At 40.7% G+C, this 17,536-nt stretch overlaps 1 protein-coding gene across 4 annotated transcripts in view; it reads right to left on the bottom strand.

Annotated features, from left to right (window-relative positions):
• Positions 1–17,536, bottom strand: part of tjp1a (tight junction protein 1a) — a 193,181-nt gene that overhangs the window by 67,680 nt on the left and 107,965 nt on the right. For all 4 annotated transcript variants that reach the window (XM_072552729.1, XM_072552730.1, XM_072552731.1 and 1 more), the window contains exons 4-8: positions 15,499–15,601; positions 6,826–7,117; positions 2,367–2,470; positions 971–1,139; positions 469–616 (exon numbers count right to left, since the gene is read on the bottom strand). In XM_072552729.1, coding sequence (XP_072408830.1) covers positions 469–616; positions 971–1,139; positions 2,367–2,470; positions 6,826–7,117; positions 15,499–15,601 — 816 coding nt within the window. The remainder of the gene's footprint in view (positions 1–468; positions 617–970; positions 1,140–2,366; positions 2,471–6,825; positions 7,118–15,498; positions 15,602–17,536) is intronic.

Below are 17,536 nucleotides of genomic sequence, written 5' to 3'. Positions count from 1 at the left end.
GCAGCTGTTCTCACTACTGTCTCTTATCCACCTACTTGATCATGTATCTAGCTCAATCCAATCTTTTTAGAGGCAAACACATGCACATTAAGCATTTGGTAATAATATGACAATCCTTTCCACTTTCCTTTAAACATTTAAATTATTTTTAAGAGAAATGCGCTGCCTTCACACAGATTTCGAAGGTGTATCTAGCTGCCCAACAGAATTAAATTAGTTACTATCAAACCAGAGATCACAAAGACACAGTAAGACAAATGATCACAAACATGATTTTTCCCCAGACCATTGAATATCCAAACAGATTAGTAACTTTGGAGCTGTTATGTTGTAGGTTAAAGAGTTACTGACTTGTTCTATGGTCTTGCCATCTAGAATATCATGTGAAGCAAAAGCTACAAAATATGTCCAAGCGCAGTGCAAACCTTGATGCAAGGTAAGGCCTCATAAAAAGGGCAAAAAGCCTACCTCCCGTTACTGATGGGCTGTGGAGAATGGTGTGAATGGTCAGACCAGTCTGACCGTTTGTCTGGCGAACGTGAACGATTGCGTAGCCGTGGTCTTTCATTTGAACGGTTGGAATGATCAGATACCAATGAATGAATCTCTGAAATATCTAACAACAAAATTCACAGATCATCTTGTTACTACAGGAAAAATTCAAAACACAAAAACTATTCACTGATTTCACAAAAACGTATTTCTACAATAAAACATTTAACTTGGGAAAATATTGAGTATCTTCACACCGTGCACACAGCAACTGTTCAAGTCCCAAACAGAACAATTTGAATTCTACTAGGAGCAAAGCTGACAATGAAAGCCTGGATATTTCCTAGTACATGCTCAGTATTCCTCTGGTGAACAACTAAATGCATCAAGTTTAAGCTCAGCATGTCACTTGCATTGAAAAGGTCTAAAAGGTAAGCAACTACTCCACTGTCCTTGAAAGACTTAGTTCAAAACTTACCATCTCTTTCAGAAGCATTTGCAGAGGGAATGCTGTCATCCAAATCAGGCACGTTAAGGAGAGTGGCTCTCTCATCTCTCTGCACCACCATTTTAAGCTTCCCCTTTGACCTCTCAATTAGCTTCTTTGCATCTCCTAGTGACATGTTTTCTGTCACAGTACCATTGATCTGTGACGGAACAAAAGAACCACAATAAGGAAGAAACTGGTGCCCAACCATAAATAGGTCTTTATCTGAAGGCAGCAGTCAGAGTGATACAATAGCTTCTTCTAAGTACTAAAAAATTAAAACAGTACTAACATTTTCTCATACAGCAAACATTCTCTTCCCCGTCAGCAGTCCCTACCCATTGTAGGGGAATGGGTCTAGGTGGGTTGCGCTTCAGTGGGTCGGTGTGGACTTGTTGGGCCGAAGGGCCTGTTTCCACACTAAGTAATCTAATCTAATCGTACCCTCAAATGTATCAACATTAACTTCAGTTATAGTAGTGAAAAACCCTCTACACCACAAGAAATTGTTTAAACAGAGCCAAGATTAGAAAAACATTGGTCAATTAATTTAATAAAACAAGATAATTCTTCTGTTGAGCTTGCACTGTTATGAACGATATTTTCAAGTTGAGAAAGGTTTGGTCAAAGTGCCCTTGAGCTGAATGTAACAGTGACAGCCCTTTAAATTGCCAGAGACTTCAGACACAAATGTCTTCCCTCGCTGGTAATCACTGCAGAAAGACTTCCAATGTGTTCACATGAATGTGAATTCTAACGTACTTTTTCTTTCTTCTGCTGTTCTCTCACTCATCCAAGCTGGAGCACAAATTCTATGATCATCAGTCAACCTCCATTATCTTGCCCATTTCTCCATGTCAGAATAGACCATGAGAAGCAGTAAATTATTTCATTACAAACAGAATCCAATTCTGTCGTGTCTTCACTTGAATGCCATCAGGAATGACACACAACTTTAATCCTAATTTAGAAATGAAGGCATATTCTGGATTCTCACCAGGTTCTTAGATGATGCCAATTTAGGAGACCAGAATTAGGGTATGAAACTTGCTTGAGCTACAGGGTTCAGCTATGTACTGAATAAATTCATGTTGCCATCAAGAACACCTATTGCTTTAGATGTTCTCTAAATAATAAAGGTGCTGGATTCCTTATCAAATGACATATATTTAAATATCATCCTCCAACGGCATTTATGGGACAATTACAAAATTGTTTCACATTGTTTTCATCCAAAAGAGCAGTAAACAGCCGGGATGAAAGCCTCCCTGTAGAACCACTTGAACACTGACTAGATAATGCATTTTCAAAATCAAGGTTTGGTGTCAAATCTGAAGAGGAGGGCCATTTTCATGTTTTTAAGATCGGAACTAGAAAAGTGACCAACCTTCAATACTACATCTCCCTCATGAATGTTGCCGTCCTTGGCAGCCAGCCCCTCTGATGAAATCTCCTTTACAAAAATGTGGCTTGCTAATCGCAGACCGTACTCTGAAAAACAACTGACAGTTACTGACAAAGGAAATTGACGCTGGACAGAAAATTGTACCTTGCTCCATGGAACAAGATATTCCAAGGACAGAAATTCTTCAGATAAACAGTTTCAAAACACCATGAATCAAAATCAAATTTTGCAGGCATCATTACCATTAAATTGTCTCCTATCTGTTTAGATCAAGCCATCTTCTCTTCACATTTTTCACTGAGCACAAATAGCAATGTCATGAAGAGGCAGACTCTTGCTTGTGCAATACTAAAGCAAGTGCCAGCACAGCTTTTGTAATTTAGTAATCAACATCTGCACCTCCAACTTGGCTTTCAGACATCTACTAAACAATTTATTTATTTGTCACTTGAATGATATGCTAAAATTTCAGCAGAGCAGAGGTTAAACATAAACCTTTGACCACCTGAGCCGCTCTCCCTATACAAAAAGGGAAGTGTTGCAAAAAGGACATAAGGTGCCTACAAAGGGATATAGATCTAGCAAATGGAGCATGATGTAAGAAATTGTTCATACTGGCAGAAAAAAAGATTTAAAATAATATTGTCCAAAGGATGACATGTTGCAGAGCTCTGAATCCAAAAAGTTCTGAATGTATTACAGAAGGTTAGAATGCAGGTACAGCAAGTAGTCAGGAAAGCTAATATATGAATTGAATATAGCAGTAGGGAGGTTATGCTTCAATTATACAGAGCAATATTGAAACCGCATCTGGTGTACAACACTGGTGACCATATTTTCAGAAGGTTGTTAATGCATTCAAAGGTGTTCAGAGAAGGTGGTTTATTCAATTTATACTTGAAACGAGTGGATTGCCTTATGAGCAAAGACAAGTGGGCCTGTACATCGACAGTAAGAGGTGACATAACTGAAACTTAGTATTCTGAAGATTGATCGGGTGGATGTCAAAAGGATGGTTCCTGTTGTGGGAGACTCCAGGTCTAGGGGTCATAGATTAAGAATAAGGGAGTGTCCATTTAAGACCAGTGAAGAAATTGTTTTTCCCTCCAAGGGTTGAGTGTCCTTGGAATTCCTCAAAAGGCAGTGGATGCACAACCCTTAAATATTCTAAAGAAAGAGAGAGAGACAGATTTTTGATTACCAAGAGAATGAAAGATCATCAGGAATATGCAGGAATGTAGAGTTAAGGTTAAAACCAGATCAGTCATGACTTATTGAATGTTGGAGCAGGCTTGAAGTGAGAAGTTGCCTACTCCTTTTCCTTATTTGAATGTTGATATGCACCCATGTGCTATCAAGGTCGTGAAGAACAGAGCATCCGGCAGAGCTCAGGACACAGTGAAGAAAAACAAAAACTTGGATTATGTTGCTGAAATGGTGAACAGTTGTTGTAACTCATGATAAAAGCTCACACACAAAGACAAACTTTGATAAATACCAAAATCAACAGATAGCTATGGAACCACGTACAAACAAGGAGCCAGCAACTTACACACCTTTGAGTTTTCTATTTTAAAAAACCCAAAACCAAATAGAAGGAACAGATTTCAAACTAAAATATTACTTTTTTTTTAAAAAAGGACCAAACTTTGCAGCAGCTGACAGTTCACGTGTGTACCTCATACCAGAGACCTGGGTCCTTTAGACATAACCAGTTAGAATCATAGAATTCCTACAGCATGGAAACAGGCCATTTGGCCCAACAAGTTCACAATGACCCTCCGAAGAGTATTCCACCCGACCAATTCCCCAACCTTATTATTCCAAATTTCCACTGACGAATGCACCAACCTACACATCCTTGAATATTATGGGCTATTTAACATGGTCAATTCACCTAACCTGCACATCTTTGAATTGTGGGGGGAAACCGGAGTACCCAGAAGAAACCTATGCAGATATGGGGAGAATATGCAAATTCCTCACCATTCAGTTGCTAGAGGCTGGATTTGGTGCTGTGACACAGCAGTGCTAACCACTGAGCCACTGTGCTGCCCAGTTCTAAGTCTTTAATTTGCTAGTGCAATATATTTATATTGCAGTTTATATATCAGTTTATAATAAGGATGGATAATGAATAAATTTCAATATTTGTGAATGCAATTGTGACTTGTAGTTTGATCCCTGCCAACTCTCTAACTGATAAACTACATGATTTGCATTAATTTCAGGAGAAGGTAATGTGAAATAACAAAAAAAATTTAGAAATTTATAGACATCATTCTCAATCTACAGCAAAATGGCTATCAGAGCAGAACTTCACATTTGCAATTGCTCAACTGTAATCTTCAGCACCGCACTTAAGCTCTCACTCTTAACTTTTTCACTGCCATAATGGACTCTGGCCAACATCAAAAACAAACAAAAAAATATCAACCACAGAGCAGACTGAACCCTGTTTGCACCATTCTGCTCCCACAGGCAAAGTAGGAAACCACTTTAAAAATAAAGAACCATCTATCTCAGAAAGCATGCTGACCATAAAGTGGAGCCCTACATAAAAGCTTTTTCTTAATAACCTACAATTTTGTGACCATCCTGTTTGATAGGAGTATCCAATTGTACTACGTTGAATTGTCTCATTCTCTAAACCTTTGACCACTTGAGCGGCTCCCCTGTGTCAGCTGACAGTGCAGGGATCCTACAGTTTAGATTTTTACTTTTGACCACTCTTGGGTATTTAGCCAGCATATCAGTTTCCACTGCCTCACATTAATCACCGCTCTCCCATCAGAAAAGCACTAGTTTGCATCTCAGCCTGAAGTTACCAGTGATTTTTGAATACCGCATCATGCATTCAGCTTGTATTATTATTAGGCATTCTGTACTCGAAAGTTAAAAGCTAGCAGAACTACCTGACATCCTGTTTGGAACAAGATATGTGATCTTTCGTCCAACAACTAGTACAGCTGGTTATCTGGAGGCAACAAAAACAAACTTGAATTGGGACAGTTCAAACTATACCCCCAAAAAAACTAAACACTAATCAAGTTTGAATTTAGTATATTGACAATATTAAAAACCAATGACACAATCCGATGCTGTGGGGTATAAGACCGGGAAAAATTGAACAGTTGAGAAAGAACTGCTAATAGGCCAACAGATGTAGACTGCTCATCAGAAGTATCTGAGAAGTACCTGTCAGGAGAAGGAGTTTATACAGAGAAAAACATCAACCTGGAGAGCAAGCTTGCAAAGAGAAGATTCGACAGCTGGCTGGTTTTTAAATTTGAATTTTTCAGTAAATGTTAAATCGGGGTTTTTTTCAGACAACTATTATAGAAGGGAAAATAAAAGATAGGTTAGAGGAAGGAGTTGTAAATAGCTGTTCATTAATTATTCGTTCTTATACTTTAAGAAATAAAGTTGTTTCTTTTACTTAAACTAGTTTTTGGCCTCTAAATTTCACAGATTACTGCATGAGATAAATCTTTTGTGTTGCTGGTTTAAATTAAGCAGGAGAATTTACCCTGTGATAGAACATTTGATATCCCAGACGAGCCACCAACAGTTAAAAAAGTAAAACCTGTCGAATCTTCTCTTTGCAGATTTACTCTCCAGGTTGGTGTCAATGTTTTTCTCTGTGCAAATTCCTTCTCTAGACAAGTTCCTCTCAGACAGTTCTGACTAGGCGTCTACATCGGTTGGTCTTCTGGCAGTTCCTCTCAACTGTTCCATTTTTCCCAGTCTTATACCCCCACAGCATCAGGTTGTGTCACTGGCTTTTAATAATGTCAATATACTAAATTCAAATTTGATTTTTTTTTGGATATCATTTAAACAGATTGGCCCAATTCAAATTTGTTTTTGTTGTCTCCAGGCAACCAGCTACACTCGCTGCGGGACCAGAAGGTTACATTATATCTTGTTTAAAACACTTGTTGTTGTCAGGTAATTCTGCTAGCTTTTGACTTTAAGGATACAGTACACTAACATCTGCATAAGCATGAATGAAGATGAAGAATTCTGCAATATATTCTTGAAAAAAAATTAAGCCACACAGAATCCTGCTGACATCTGCTACAGAAAGAGTTTCCAGCAATAGTCCCTGGACAGAGGGCAGCTCACATGATTCCTCCACTGAGTACCATACTGTGCTCATGTGAGAGCTCTGGAGGATAATTATCATTTTGCTCAATGGTAAGAGATTATATTGAGCACCTATCGCTTATCACTAGCAGAAAAAAAGAACATACATACATAAACACCTTGACCAAATGACCCGTTTGACAGTGATACTTCATAGTTAGAAGTATTTTTTTTCTCAAGTTTCGTTTAACTGAAGAAATGAGCAATTTTGGCCATAAACATCACATAAATCTGTTCAATCTTAATTTAAGATAATTATCTAACCTTTTGCATTTTCCTGATCAACACTCACCTTCACTCTTCCTAGATTTGACCAACGTCACTTTGATGGGTTTTGGTGGAAGATTTGATGACACTGATCGTCGTTCTGATCTTGGTGACAAGCTTCTCTCTCTGCTCCCTTCTCTCCTCCCAATGCTCCTCTCACTCCGCCTCCCACTGTAGGGACTTGGTCCACTTCTTCCACTTTTTCGATCGTACACTTCCTCTTCCTCATAACTGTCATCCTCAGGTTCTGAAATGGGCTGACGGTCTGGCTCCGGTCTTGAGACTGGCATCTGAATTTTTCGTTTCCTCCTAATTGTCTGGGAACATTAAAAAGTATAGCATCAGTTGACGGAACAAGAGTTCTTACTTTGCCTACTCTTACAGATTTCCATTGAAATTTGTGTTCAGCGGATAGTGCTCTTGACTTTAAGTCAGGGGATGCGGATTCAAGTCCCACTCTAAATATTTAACCAAATGATCCATATTGGCACTCCAAGAGATAATAGGTGCAGGAGTAGGCCATTCAGCCCTTCAAGCCTGCACTGCCATTCAATATGATCATGGCTGATCATCCTTAATCAGTATCCTCTTCCTGCCTTATCTCCATAAACCTTGATTCCACTATCTTTGAGAGCTCTATCCAACTCTTTCTTAAATGAATCCAGAGACTGGGCCTCCACTGCCCTCTGGGGCAGAGCATTCCACACAGCCGCCACTCTCTGGGTGAAGAAGATTCTCCTCATCTCTGTCCTAAATGGTCTACCCCGTATTTTTAAGTTGTGTCCTCTGGTTTGGCCCTCACCCATCATGTTTCCTGCTGCCAGAGTGTCCAATCCTTTCATAATCTTATATGTCTCAATCAGATCCCCTCTCAGTTTTCTAAACTCAAGGGCATACAAGCCCAGTCGCTTCAGTCTTTCAGTGTAAGGTAATCCCGCCATTCCAGGAATTGACCTCGTGAACATACACTGCACTCCCTCAAAAGCCAGAATGTCTTTCCTCAAATTTGGAGACCAGAACTGCACACAGTACTCCAGGTGTGGTCTCACCAGGGCCCTGTACAGCTGCAGAAGCACCTCTTTGCTTCTATACTCAATCCCTCTTGTTATGAAGGCCAGCATGCTATTAGCCTTCTTCGCTACCTGCTGTATCTGCATGCTTGCCTTCATTGACTAGTGTACAAGAGCACCCAGATCTCTCTGTACTGCCCCTTTACCTAATTTGATTCCATTGAGGTAGTAATCTGCCTTCCTGTTCTTGCCACCCAAGTGGATAACCACACATGTATCCACATTAAACTGCATCTTCCATGCATCTGCCGACTCACTTAACTTGTCCAGGTCACCCTGTAATCTCCTAACATCCTCCTCACATTTCACCCTGCTGCCCAGCTTTGTATCATCGGCAAATTTGCTAATGTTATTGCTGATACCATCTTCTATATCATTAACATATATTGTAAATAGTACTAAGAGAGAGTGCTGCAATGTTACTGCAATCACCTTTTGGATGAGATGTTAAGCTGAGCAGGGCAGTTGTTCCTGTTGTTCTGACCAACATTTGTATGTCAATATGCACTCAAAAGCAGATGTAGTTGTCTGTCTCACTGCATGGAAACCTACAGCAGTGTTTCCTATAGTGACTAAACTGCAAAAACATGTTATCAGCTGTAAAACAATTTGCTGTTCTGAGGTAGTAATGGTAATACATAAATAGAACTGCAATTGACAATGTTTCCAATCATGATAAAGGAAACACTCATTTGAAAGATTTAAACACTTTTCCCAGAGTGGAAGTGGAGAAAATTTCATTTGGACTATTTGTGCCTTTCATCTAATAAGGTACCTAAGATTCCATACCAAGGTACCGTTGTACCTAAGATGGCACCTTAAGTGATGATTTGTAAACTTTTCACTGTACTCCTGCGACTACATGCAACAATAAATGTAAATTCAATTCAGTCAGGCTATTTCATTCATGCACAATGCTGGGAAACTGAATGCCAACTATTTCAGGCAAGGTGAAATTTTAATAATTCCCAATGAATTGCAATTTGAGGCTTTCTCGATGCATGACATTGAGATATTAAAGAGTTCATTTGCTCTGCTGACCTTCAGGAAACTCTGTGTCCCCAGGCTAGGATGGGATGTCTCTGATTTGCAGGTAGACTGTAAGGAAATCACATTCCCATCTCTTGGCATTCAAAGCCATTTTGCATGGCCAAGTTATTCAAAAGCCATTTACATTGTCATATCCTATAATTTACATTTTCATCCGCTATTCAGAAGTCAATAAGAACATTACAGTTGGAATTTGACTACTGCCCAATAGTTACAAAAAAAAATACTGACAACTGATTTGACCATTATGGGATGATTTGCATTACATTGTTTCTTAGGTGAAGTAGTCACTGCATTGTGCCTTGAAAGGCACGTGACTGTAGAGGTTGTCTTGTAGACATTACTAACTGTGATGCAAAGATTTTGTATAAAGGAAGGACCGTTTCCTTGGTTCAGGGAGAGCTTTTGCCACAACCCCATTAGCCCTGCAAGGTGTGTTAAAGGTTTCTCCAGAAAGCTTGTACTGTGTTTAATAAATTTGGTTGTTGTTCACAGAAGTTGGCATTGCAGTTGCATCAAGTGCGTAAAGAACTTCAGAAAAAAATAACTTAACAACACAAACCACATGGCATGCTCACGTAAGGCAGAGGGCAGTGGAATGTGCCTCCTAATCAACACCCCCGGTGCTTAGAGGTGGTGACCCTGGCAGACCACTGCTCACCAGACCTAGAGTATCCATACTGAAACGCCATCCTTATTACTGCCACACGGGTTCACCTCTGCCATCCTAACAGCAGTCTACATACCACCCCATGCAGAAGTGAAGGCTGGTCTGGATGAAATTTACACCCTGACAAATGCACTTGAGGGCTCATTCATTGCAGCTGGTGACTTCAATCAGGCCAACCTCAAGAGAATGTTATCAAAATACACCACTCACCAGAGGATCGCACATTCTTAATTATTGTTACACAACCAAAGATGCCTATCGTTCCACACTTTGGAAAATCGGATCACAATGCTGTGTTCCGCCTCCCACTTTGCAAGCAGAAGTTGAAATAGGAGGACCCAGTACAGAAAATAGTGCAGCGCAGGTCTGAGGCAGAAGAGGAGCTTCTGCAGGACTGCATGGAATTGGTGGACTGGTCCACATGAGAACGTGATAGCAATGAGAATGCAAGGTAAAGGTGAGGACTGCAGATGCTGGAGATCACAGTCAAGATTAGAGTGGTGCTGGAAAAGCACAGCAGGTCAGACAGCATCAGAGGACCAGGAAAATTGACGTTTCAGGGTCCTGAAGGGGATGGGCACATTAGAAATGTGGAACTTATTCAAGGAAAAGCTCCTGTGTGTCCTAGAAAATTACGTACCCGTCAGGCAGGGAGGAAGCTGTAGAGCACGGGAGCAGTGGTTTACGAAGGAAGTGAAATCTCTGGTCAAGAGGAAGAAGGCGGCTTATGTTAGGATGAGATGTGAAGGCTCAGTTAGGGCGCTTGAGGATTACTAGGTAGCCAGGAAAGACCTAAACAGAGAGATCAGAAGAGCCAGGAGGAGACATGAGAAGTTATTGGCGGATAGGATCAGGGTAAACCCTAAGGTTTTCTATAGGTATTTAAGGAATAAAAGAATGACGAGAATAAGATTAGGGCCAATCAAGGATAGTAGTGGGAAGTTGTGTATGGAGTCAGAGGAGATAGGGGAAGCATTAAATGAATATTTTTCAACAGTATTCACTCTAGAAAACGACAATGTTGTTGAGGAGAATACTGAGATATAGACTAGACGTATTAGAAATCTTGCAGAGTGTGAAAATACTAAGTCCCCTGGGCCGGATGGGATTTATCCTCCCTGGCTTCCCAGAGGATCCTAGGAGATTGCAGAGCCTTTGGCATTTATCTTTAAATCATCATTGTCTACAGGAATAGTGCCAGAAGACTGGAGGATAGCAAATGTGGTTCCCCTGTTCAAGAAGGGGACTAGAGAAAATCCTGGTAATTATAGACCAATGAGCCTTACTTCAGTTGTTGGTAAAAAGTGTTGGAAAAGGTTATAAGAAATAAGATTTATAATTATCTAGAAAAGAATAATTTGATTAGGGATAGTCAGCATGGTTTTGTGAAGGGTAGGTCGTGCCTCACAAACCTTATTGCGTTCTTTGAGAAGGTGACCAAACAGGTAGATGAGAGTAAACCGGTTGATGTGGTGTATATGGATCTCAGCAAGGCATTTGATAAGGTTCCCCACAGTAGGCTATTGTACAAAAAGCAGAGGAATGGGATTGTGGGAGATATAGAAGTTTGGATCAGTAATTAGCGAGCCGAAATACGACAGTGGGTGGTGGTTGATGGGAAATATTCGTCCTGGAGTCCAGTTACCAGTGGTGTACTGCAAGGGTCGGTGTTGGGTCCACTGCTGTTCGTCATTTTTATAAACGACCTGGATGAGGGCATAGAAGGGTGGGTTAGTAAATTTGCAGACGACACTAAGGTTAGTGGAGTTGTGGATAGTGATGAAGGATGTTGTAGGTATGCTGCAGAGCTGGGCTGTGGTGGCAAATGGAGTTTAATGCGGACAAGTGAGAGGTGATTCACTTTGGTCAGAGTAACCGGAATGCAAAGTACTGGGCTAATGGTAAGGTTCTTGGTAGTGTAGATGAGCAGAGAGATCTCTGTGTCCATGTACACAGATCCTTGAAAGTTGCTACCCAGGCTGACAGGGTTGTTAAGGAGGCAGACAGTGTTTTAGCTTTTATGAATAGAGGGATCAAGTTCCAGAACCATGAGGTTATGCTGCAGCTGTACAAAACTCTGGTGCGGCCGCACCTCAAGTACTGTGTACAGTTCTGGTCACCGCATTATAAGGATGTGGAAGCTTTGGAAAGGGTGCAGAGGAGATTTACTAGGATGTTGCCTGGTATGGAGGGAAGGTCTTACGAGGAAAGGCTGAGGGACTTGAGGCTGTTTTCATTAGAGAGAAGGTGGTTGAGGTGACTTAATAGAGACATAAGATAATCAGAGGGTTATATAGGGTGGACAGGGAGAGCCTTTTTCCAAGTATGGTGACGGCGAGCATGAGGGGGCATAGCTATAAATTGAGGGGTGATAGACATAGGACAGATGTCAGAGGTAGTTTCTTTACTCAGAGTAGTAAGAGTATGGAATGCTTTGCCTGCAACGGTAGTAGATTTACCAACTTTAAGTACATTTAAGTAGTCATTGGACAAGCATATGAACGTACATGGAATAGTGTTGGTTAGATGGGCTTCAGATTGGTATAACAGGTTGGCGCAACATCAAGGGCCGAAGGGCCTGTACTATGCTGTAATGTTCTATAAATCAGGAAATCTACGGCCTACTGAATACTCGGCATGCGGTGCCTAAGTCAGACGACCTGGACATTTACAGGAAATGTGTAAAGCCATTAGAGACACCAAGAGGCAAACCGGACTAAATTTGAGTCCTAAACTAAATCATACAAACACCTACCATTTGTGGAAAGGCCTACACAACTTAACAGGCTGCAAAATGAAGCAGAACAGCAGACAAAAACGCATCCTGCCCTAATGTGCTCAAGACATTTTACTGAGTTTGAATATAATGTTCGTGAAATGGTGTTACTGCCCAGATAGCCTCAGATGCACCTGTTCCTTCTGTCACCACTGCAGACATCCATGGGTTCACTCAATAGTAAACACACAGAAAGCAAGTGGCTGTGCACTCAGATCCTGCGTGGACCAAATGATCAGACTATTTGCTGACATCTTTAACCTCTCCTTCTTACAATTTGAAGATCCCATCTGCTTCAAGACCGCTACCATCATCCCAGTACTAAAGAAAACACATGCAATGTGCCTCCATGTCTACTACCAGGGCCTCTGACCTCCATAATCATGAAGTACTTTGAAAGGTTTGTCATGGCTCAAATCAACTCTCAACTCCCAGCCTGCCTTGATCCATTACAATTTGCCTCCGGGTCCAACAGATCATTGGCAGACACCATCTCCCTAGCCCTACACTCATCCTTGGAACATCTGGATAATAAGGATATCCATGTCAGGCTTCTACTATTGACCACAGCTCCACCTTCAACTTCATAATCCCAACCAAACTGAGGCCTAGATCTCTGCTCCGCCCTCAGCAACTGGATCCTCACTTTCCTGCCCAACAAACCACAAGCAAAGAATGGCAACAGTATCTCCTCCATGACAATCCTCAACACTCGCATCCCACATACTTAGCCACTTACAGTACTCTCTATACACTCATGATTACGTGGCCAAATTTAACCCAAACTCCATTTACAAGTTCTCTTACGACACCATCATTGTAGGCCAGTTATCAAACAATGACATTGCTGAATGCAGGAAAGAGACAGAGTGCTTGGTGATGTGGTGCAAAGACAACAATCTCTCAGTCAATGTCAGCAAAATGAAAGATCGACTTCAGGAAGCAAGCAGGAAGGCACACCTCTAACTACATCAATGGAGCGGAGGCAAAAATGGTCAATAGCATCAAGTTCTGATCACCAATAACCTGTCCTGGACCACCCATGTTGATGAGACAGTCAAAGCGGCACAACAATGCCTCTACGTCCGCAGGAGGCTAAGGAAATTTGGCATGTCCATAAGGACTCTCATCAGTTTTTATAAATATACCATAGACAGCATTCTACCTGGATGCATCATAGCTTGCTATAGCAGCTGTTCTGCCCAGGATCATAAGAAACGACAGTTGTGAATACAGCCCGCACTTTTAGGCAGGAGTGTAGCGCTGGAAAAGCACTGCAGGTCAGGCAGCATCCGAGAAGCAGGAGAATTGACATTTCGGGCATAAGCCCTTCATTAGGAATCTTATGCCCAAAACATCAATTCTCCTGCTCCTCAAATGCTGCCTGACCTCCTGTGCTTTTCCAGCACTACACTCTTGACTCTGATCTTCAGCATCTGCAGTCTTCACTTGCATCGCACTATCAGGCGAGCCAATTTACACTTCACTATGCCTTGGTAAGACAGCCAACATGAAAGACCCTTCCTACCCCAGTTATATTCCGTTCCAACCTCTTCTGTCAGGCAGTACATACAAAAGCTTAAACACATGCTAACAGATTCAAGAATAGCTTCTTCCCGGTTGTCGTTAGACTTCTGAACTGACCTCTCAAAGTTCAAATCTTATGTTGACCTTGAACAGCGTGAAATCAACAGCAATCATCCTATGATCTTTGTGTGTTATGATCTGCCTGTACTGCATGCAAAACAAGCCTTTGCACTGTACTTGGGTACACATGACAAAAATTAATGAAACCAAAGGAGAACAACCTGTACTGGGCTGTGATGAATACTGTTGCCAATGCAGGGAGGTAGTGACATAGTTGGGATAATAGTTACCTTAAACAGATCATTGTACCTTATACATCATTCAAGCTCACAAATGGATAGGAATGTGATCTGTCTACTTCAAATTACCCTGGAAAGGTGAGAGGTTTCAAAACTTTTGTGTAAGTGAAACAGTAATTTCACCCTGCTATACTGCAACAGCAACATGAACGCATTCTGCACAAACAGAATACTGCAATCAAGCCAAAAAAACACACTGCCTAACATACTAATGATTAATGCGATTCGAGAGTTGCATTGTCAGTGCAATGCCAAGCGTGCTGAGCATAAATTTGTGGCTGGAGGATCAGTGTGTTCTTTCACTGTTTGCAACAGCTTCCGCTATTAAAACTCAGAACGTAGTGTCCTCCATCAGATGTGATTTTGAATTGGACAACCTTGATTGTGTTAAGAGTTACACTAACACCCAATTTTAGATCAAGTCTGGCTCACTTGCACATGCTAGAAGCAGTCTGTTTGCAATGAAGGTCCTGACTTTTGAAGACAGAAAGAACAAGAACAAGAACAAGAACATGCAGTGCATCTTTTTCAACTAACAAAAGCTTAGGGAATTGCCATTCCCTCGTGCACTCCTCGTAGACTTTGTGCTTTGGTCAAAATCAAAACGCCTGGTTTGAAATGGAGGTTGAGCAGTTAACTGTTAGCTGGTGCACTCTCCATAGCAATGCCTTGACCAATTAATCAGTATCCTCCACTCAATAGTATAAACTACTGTTCCCTTGAGATTTGGTATTCTCGTGATTCTGTCAAGTGCAGAACTAAAAGCTTTGACAGCAATTGTTTAAGCAATGCTCTTATTCTGTCCTTTCAAGCCTCTATATAAACATTCTTGCAACTTCAGCATTTATATTGCTAACCTATCTTTTTGCACTCATGACCTTTGTTTGCACTTGTTCCAAAGAGATAATCCCCTGAACTAAACAGCTCTTGTTTAAGTTGATTGTTTAGTATAATTGCAAGACAAATGCTTGGAGTTCAGCGAATTAGGTTTACATAGTACTAGACCCCATGTAGTGTCTGCACTTCCATACTTCCTATTGGGACAGGACTGTTAAATGAAGATGTTGTGACATGTGAAACAGGCAACATAATTCCAATATTATGATCTACAATTCCAATAAAATTGATGAAAAATACACATATTAGCAACTGTATCTAATAATGCTTCCCATTATCTGTTAAATGCAGTGACAGCTTTCACTAAATTGATTGTCTGAACAGAATTAAATTTTGTAACTTTACTTACAATTTTTGCATTCTTTCCACTTTTCCGTAGCTGCTGGACAGCAAAAGCATGTTCAACATTATCCATTGAAACTCCATTAACCATCGCGACCCGATCATTCTCACTGCCAAAACAAAAACATATGAACTGACACAAACAGCACTTAACAAACCACTGCATAGGTAAAGGTTGACAAATATAACTTCTTCCATTTGCTTCTCATGCACACCTGAACACAGGATTTTGTTTTTTTCCCCCATTACTATTGCAAACAGGGAAAGCGCTTTTAACATTGGACTTCTCACAGTCAACCTTCATTTTGTTCAATGGAAGTCTTCGGTCATTTTGCAGTTAAATGAGCCAAGTTAGCATTCACAGATGAAACAAAACCTCCCTTGATCCAATTCAAGCATTCTTTTTAAAAATTATTGCATGTAGTATTACCAGAGGGAGTTTTATTGCAAATCCAACCCAAAATAGTGATACGCTTTATAACTTTAATGCAGAGATGTCCCATTTGCCAAGAAAGTTAATGACAAAAGCTGACCATTAAATAACCAATGCTAGTCTATAGCAGATTTGCTAACTTCAAATTATTGCTTATACTTGAAAGTCTCCTCTGTATTATAAATGTTTTAATTTAACATCAAAACAGGAATAGGCCAGTCAGCCAGCCGAACCTGCACCATAATTTGATATGATCATGGTTGATTGAATTACTTTAATGCTCATCCATCTCATCCCCCCCATAGCCCTGTACACTATCCGTAATCAGAAATTATCAATCTATCAATCCTTACTTTAAATATACTCAAATATGGGGCTCGAAACTCTGCACAATACTCCTAATGTGGCCTGACCAGAGACTTATGAAGCCTCAAATGTACATCCCTGCTTTTGATATTCGCGCCATATTGAGCTTCCAAAGCCCTAAGTGGTAGAGAATGCGCAAGATTCAATCTTCTTCACATCACAGACCTAAAATGACAATCCCTGCCCCAACTCTTATTTTTGAATTGTGCCCACTGGTTCTAACTTCCCAACATCTTACCTTCATCCACCTTGCATCATGATTCGGAGACACTGGTGATGGACTGGGCTGTACAAAGTTAAAAATCGCACAACACTAGGCTATAGTCCAACAGGTTTATTTGGAAACACGAGCTTTCAGAGCATTGCTCCTTCACCAGGTGGTTGTGGAGAAGAAGATTGTAAACCTTTGCTATAAATTCTGTGTTTTACAATGTGATGTAACTGAAATTATATATTGAAAAAGACCTGGCTTGTTTAAGTTTTTCATCTTTCGGAATGACCATGGTGGTTTCAGTTCTTTCATATGTAAATCACAACTTTTTATTTTAAAAAGTTACATTCTCAACTGACCTTTAACAATTAGGGTCATGTCAGCCCAGATAATGTATTGAAGGCGTTAACTCCCTATGAGAGGCTGTCCACAATGGTCAGACTGATTCTAATCTAAAAAATGGATTTATAGAATCTCACACAGATTCATGCAGTTTTTGAGCAAAGTAAAATGTAATTCTACAAGTACAAATTCACCCCTTATATGTGTGTGTGCATTTGCGTGTGGTGGTGGTGGTTGTGGAGGGGGGGGGGGGGGGGGGGGGGGTTTATGAGTGTCTGTGAGAGGGTGAGAGCATGTGTAAAGGGGTTTAGTCTGTGAGAGGGTGCGCGTGAGAGTGCGTGTGCACACGAGAGTCCATCTGTCTGGGAGTGTGTATAGTGCAATGGGGTCACCTGGAGCGTGGCATGAACCATGGTTGAGGCCATCCCCATGGGTACCGAAGTAAAATTACATTTTGCTTTGCTCAAAAACTGCATGAATCCGTGCAAGATTCTGGAAATCCGTTTTTTAGATTAGAATCTGTGTGACCATTGTGGACAGCCTCACACAGGGAGTTAACACCTTCAATACATTATCTGGGCCGACATGACACCAATTGTTGAAGTTCACTTGAGAATGCAACTTTAAAAAAATTTTGTGATTTACATATGAAAGAACTAAAACCACCACAGTCATTCTAAAAGATGAGAGACT

Source organism: Chiloscyllium punctatum, chromosome 33 (genome assembly GCF_047496795.1).
Source record: "Chiloscyllium punctatum isolate Juve2018m chromosome 33, sChiPun1.3, whole genome shotgun sequence".
In the NCBI taxonomy this organism is placed as follows: Eukaryota; Metazoa; Chordata; class Chondrichthyes; order Orectolobiformes; family Hemiscylliidae; genus Chiloscyllium; species Chiloscyllium punctatum.
This window is presented reverse-complemented; position numbering and strand designations above follow the sequence as displayed.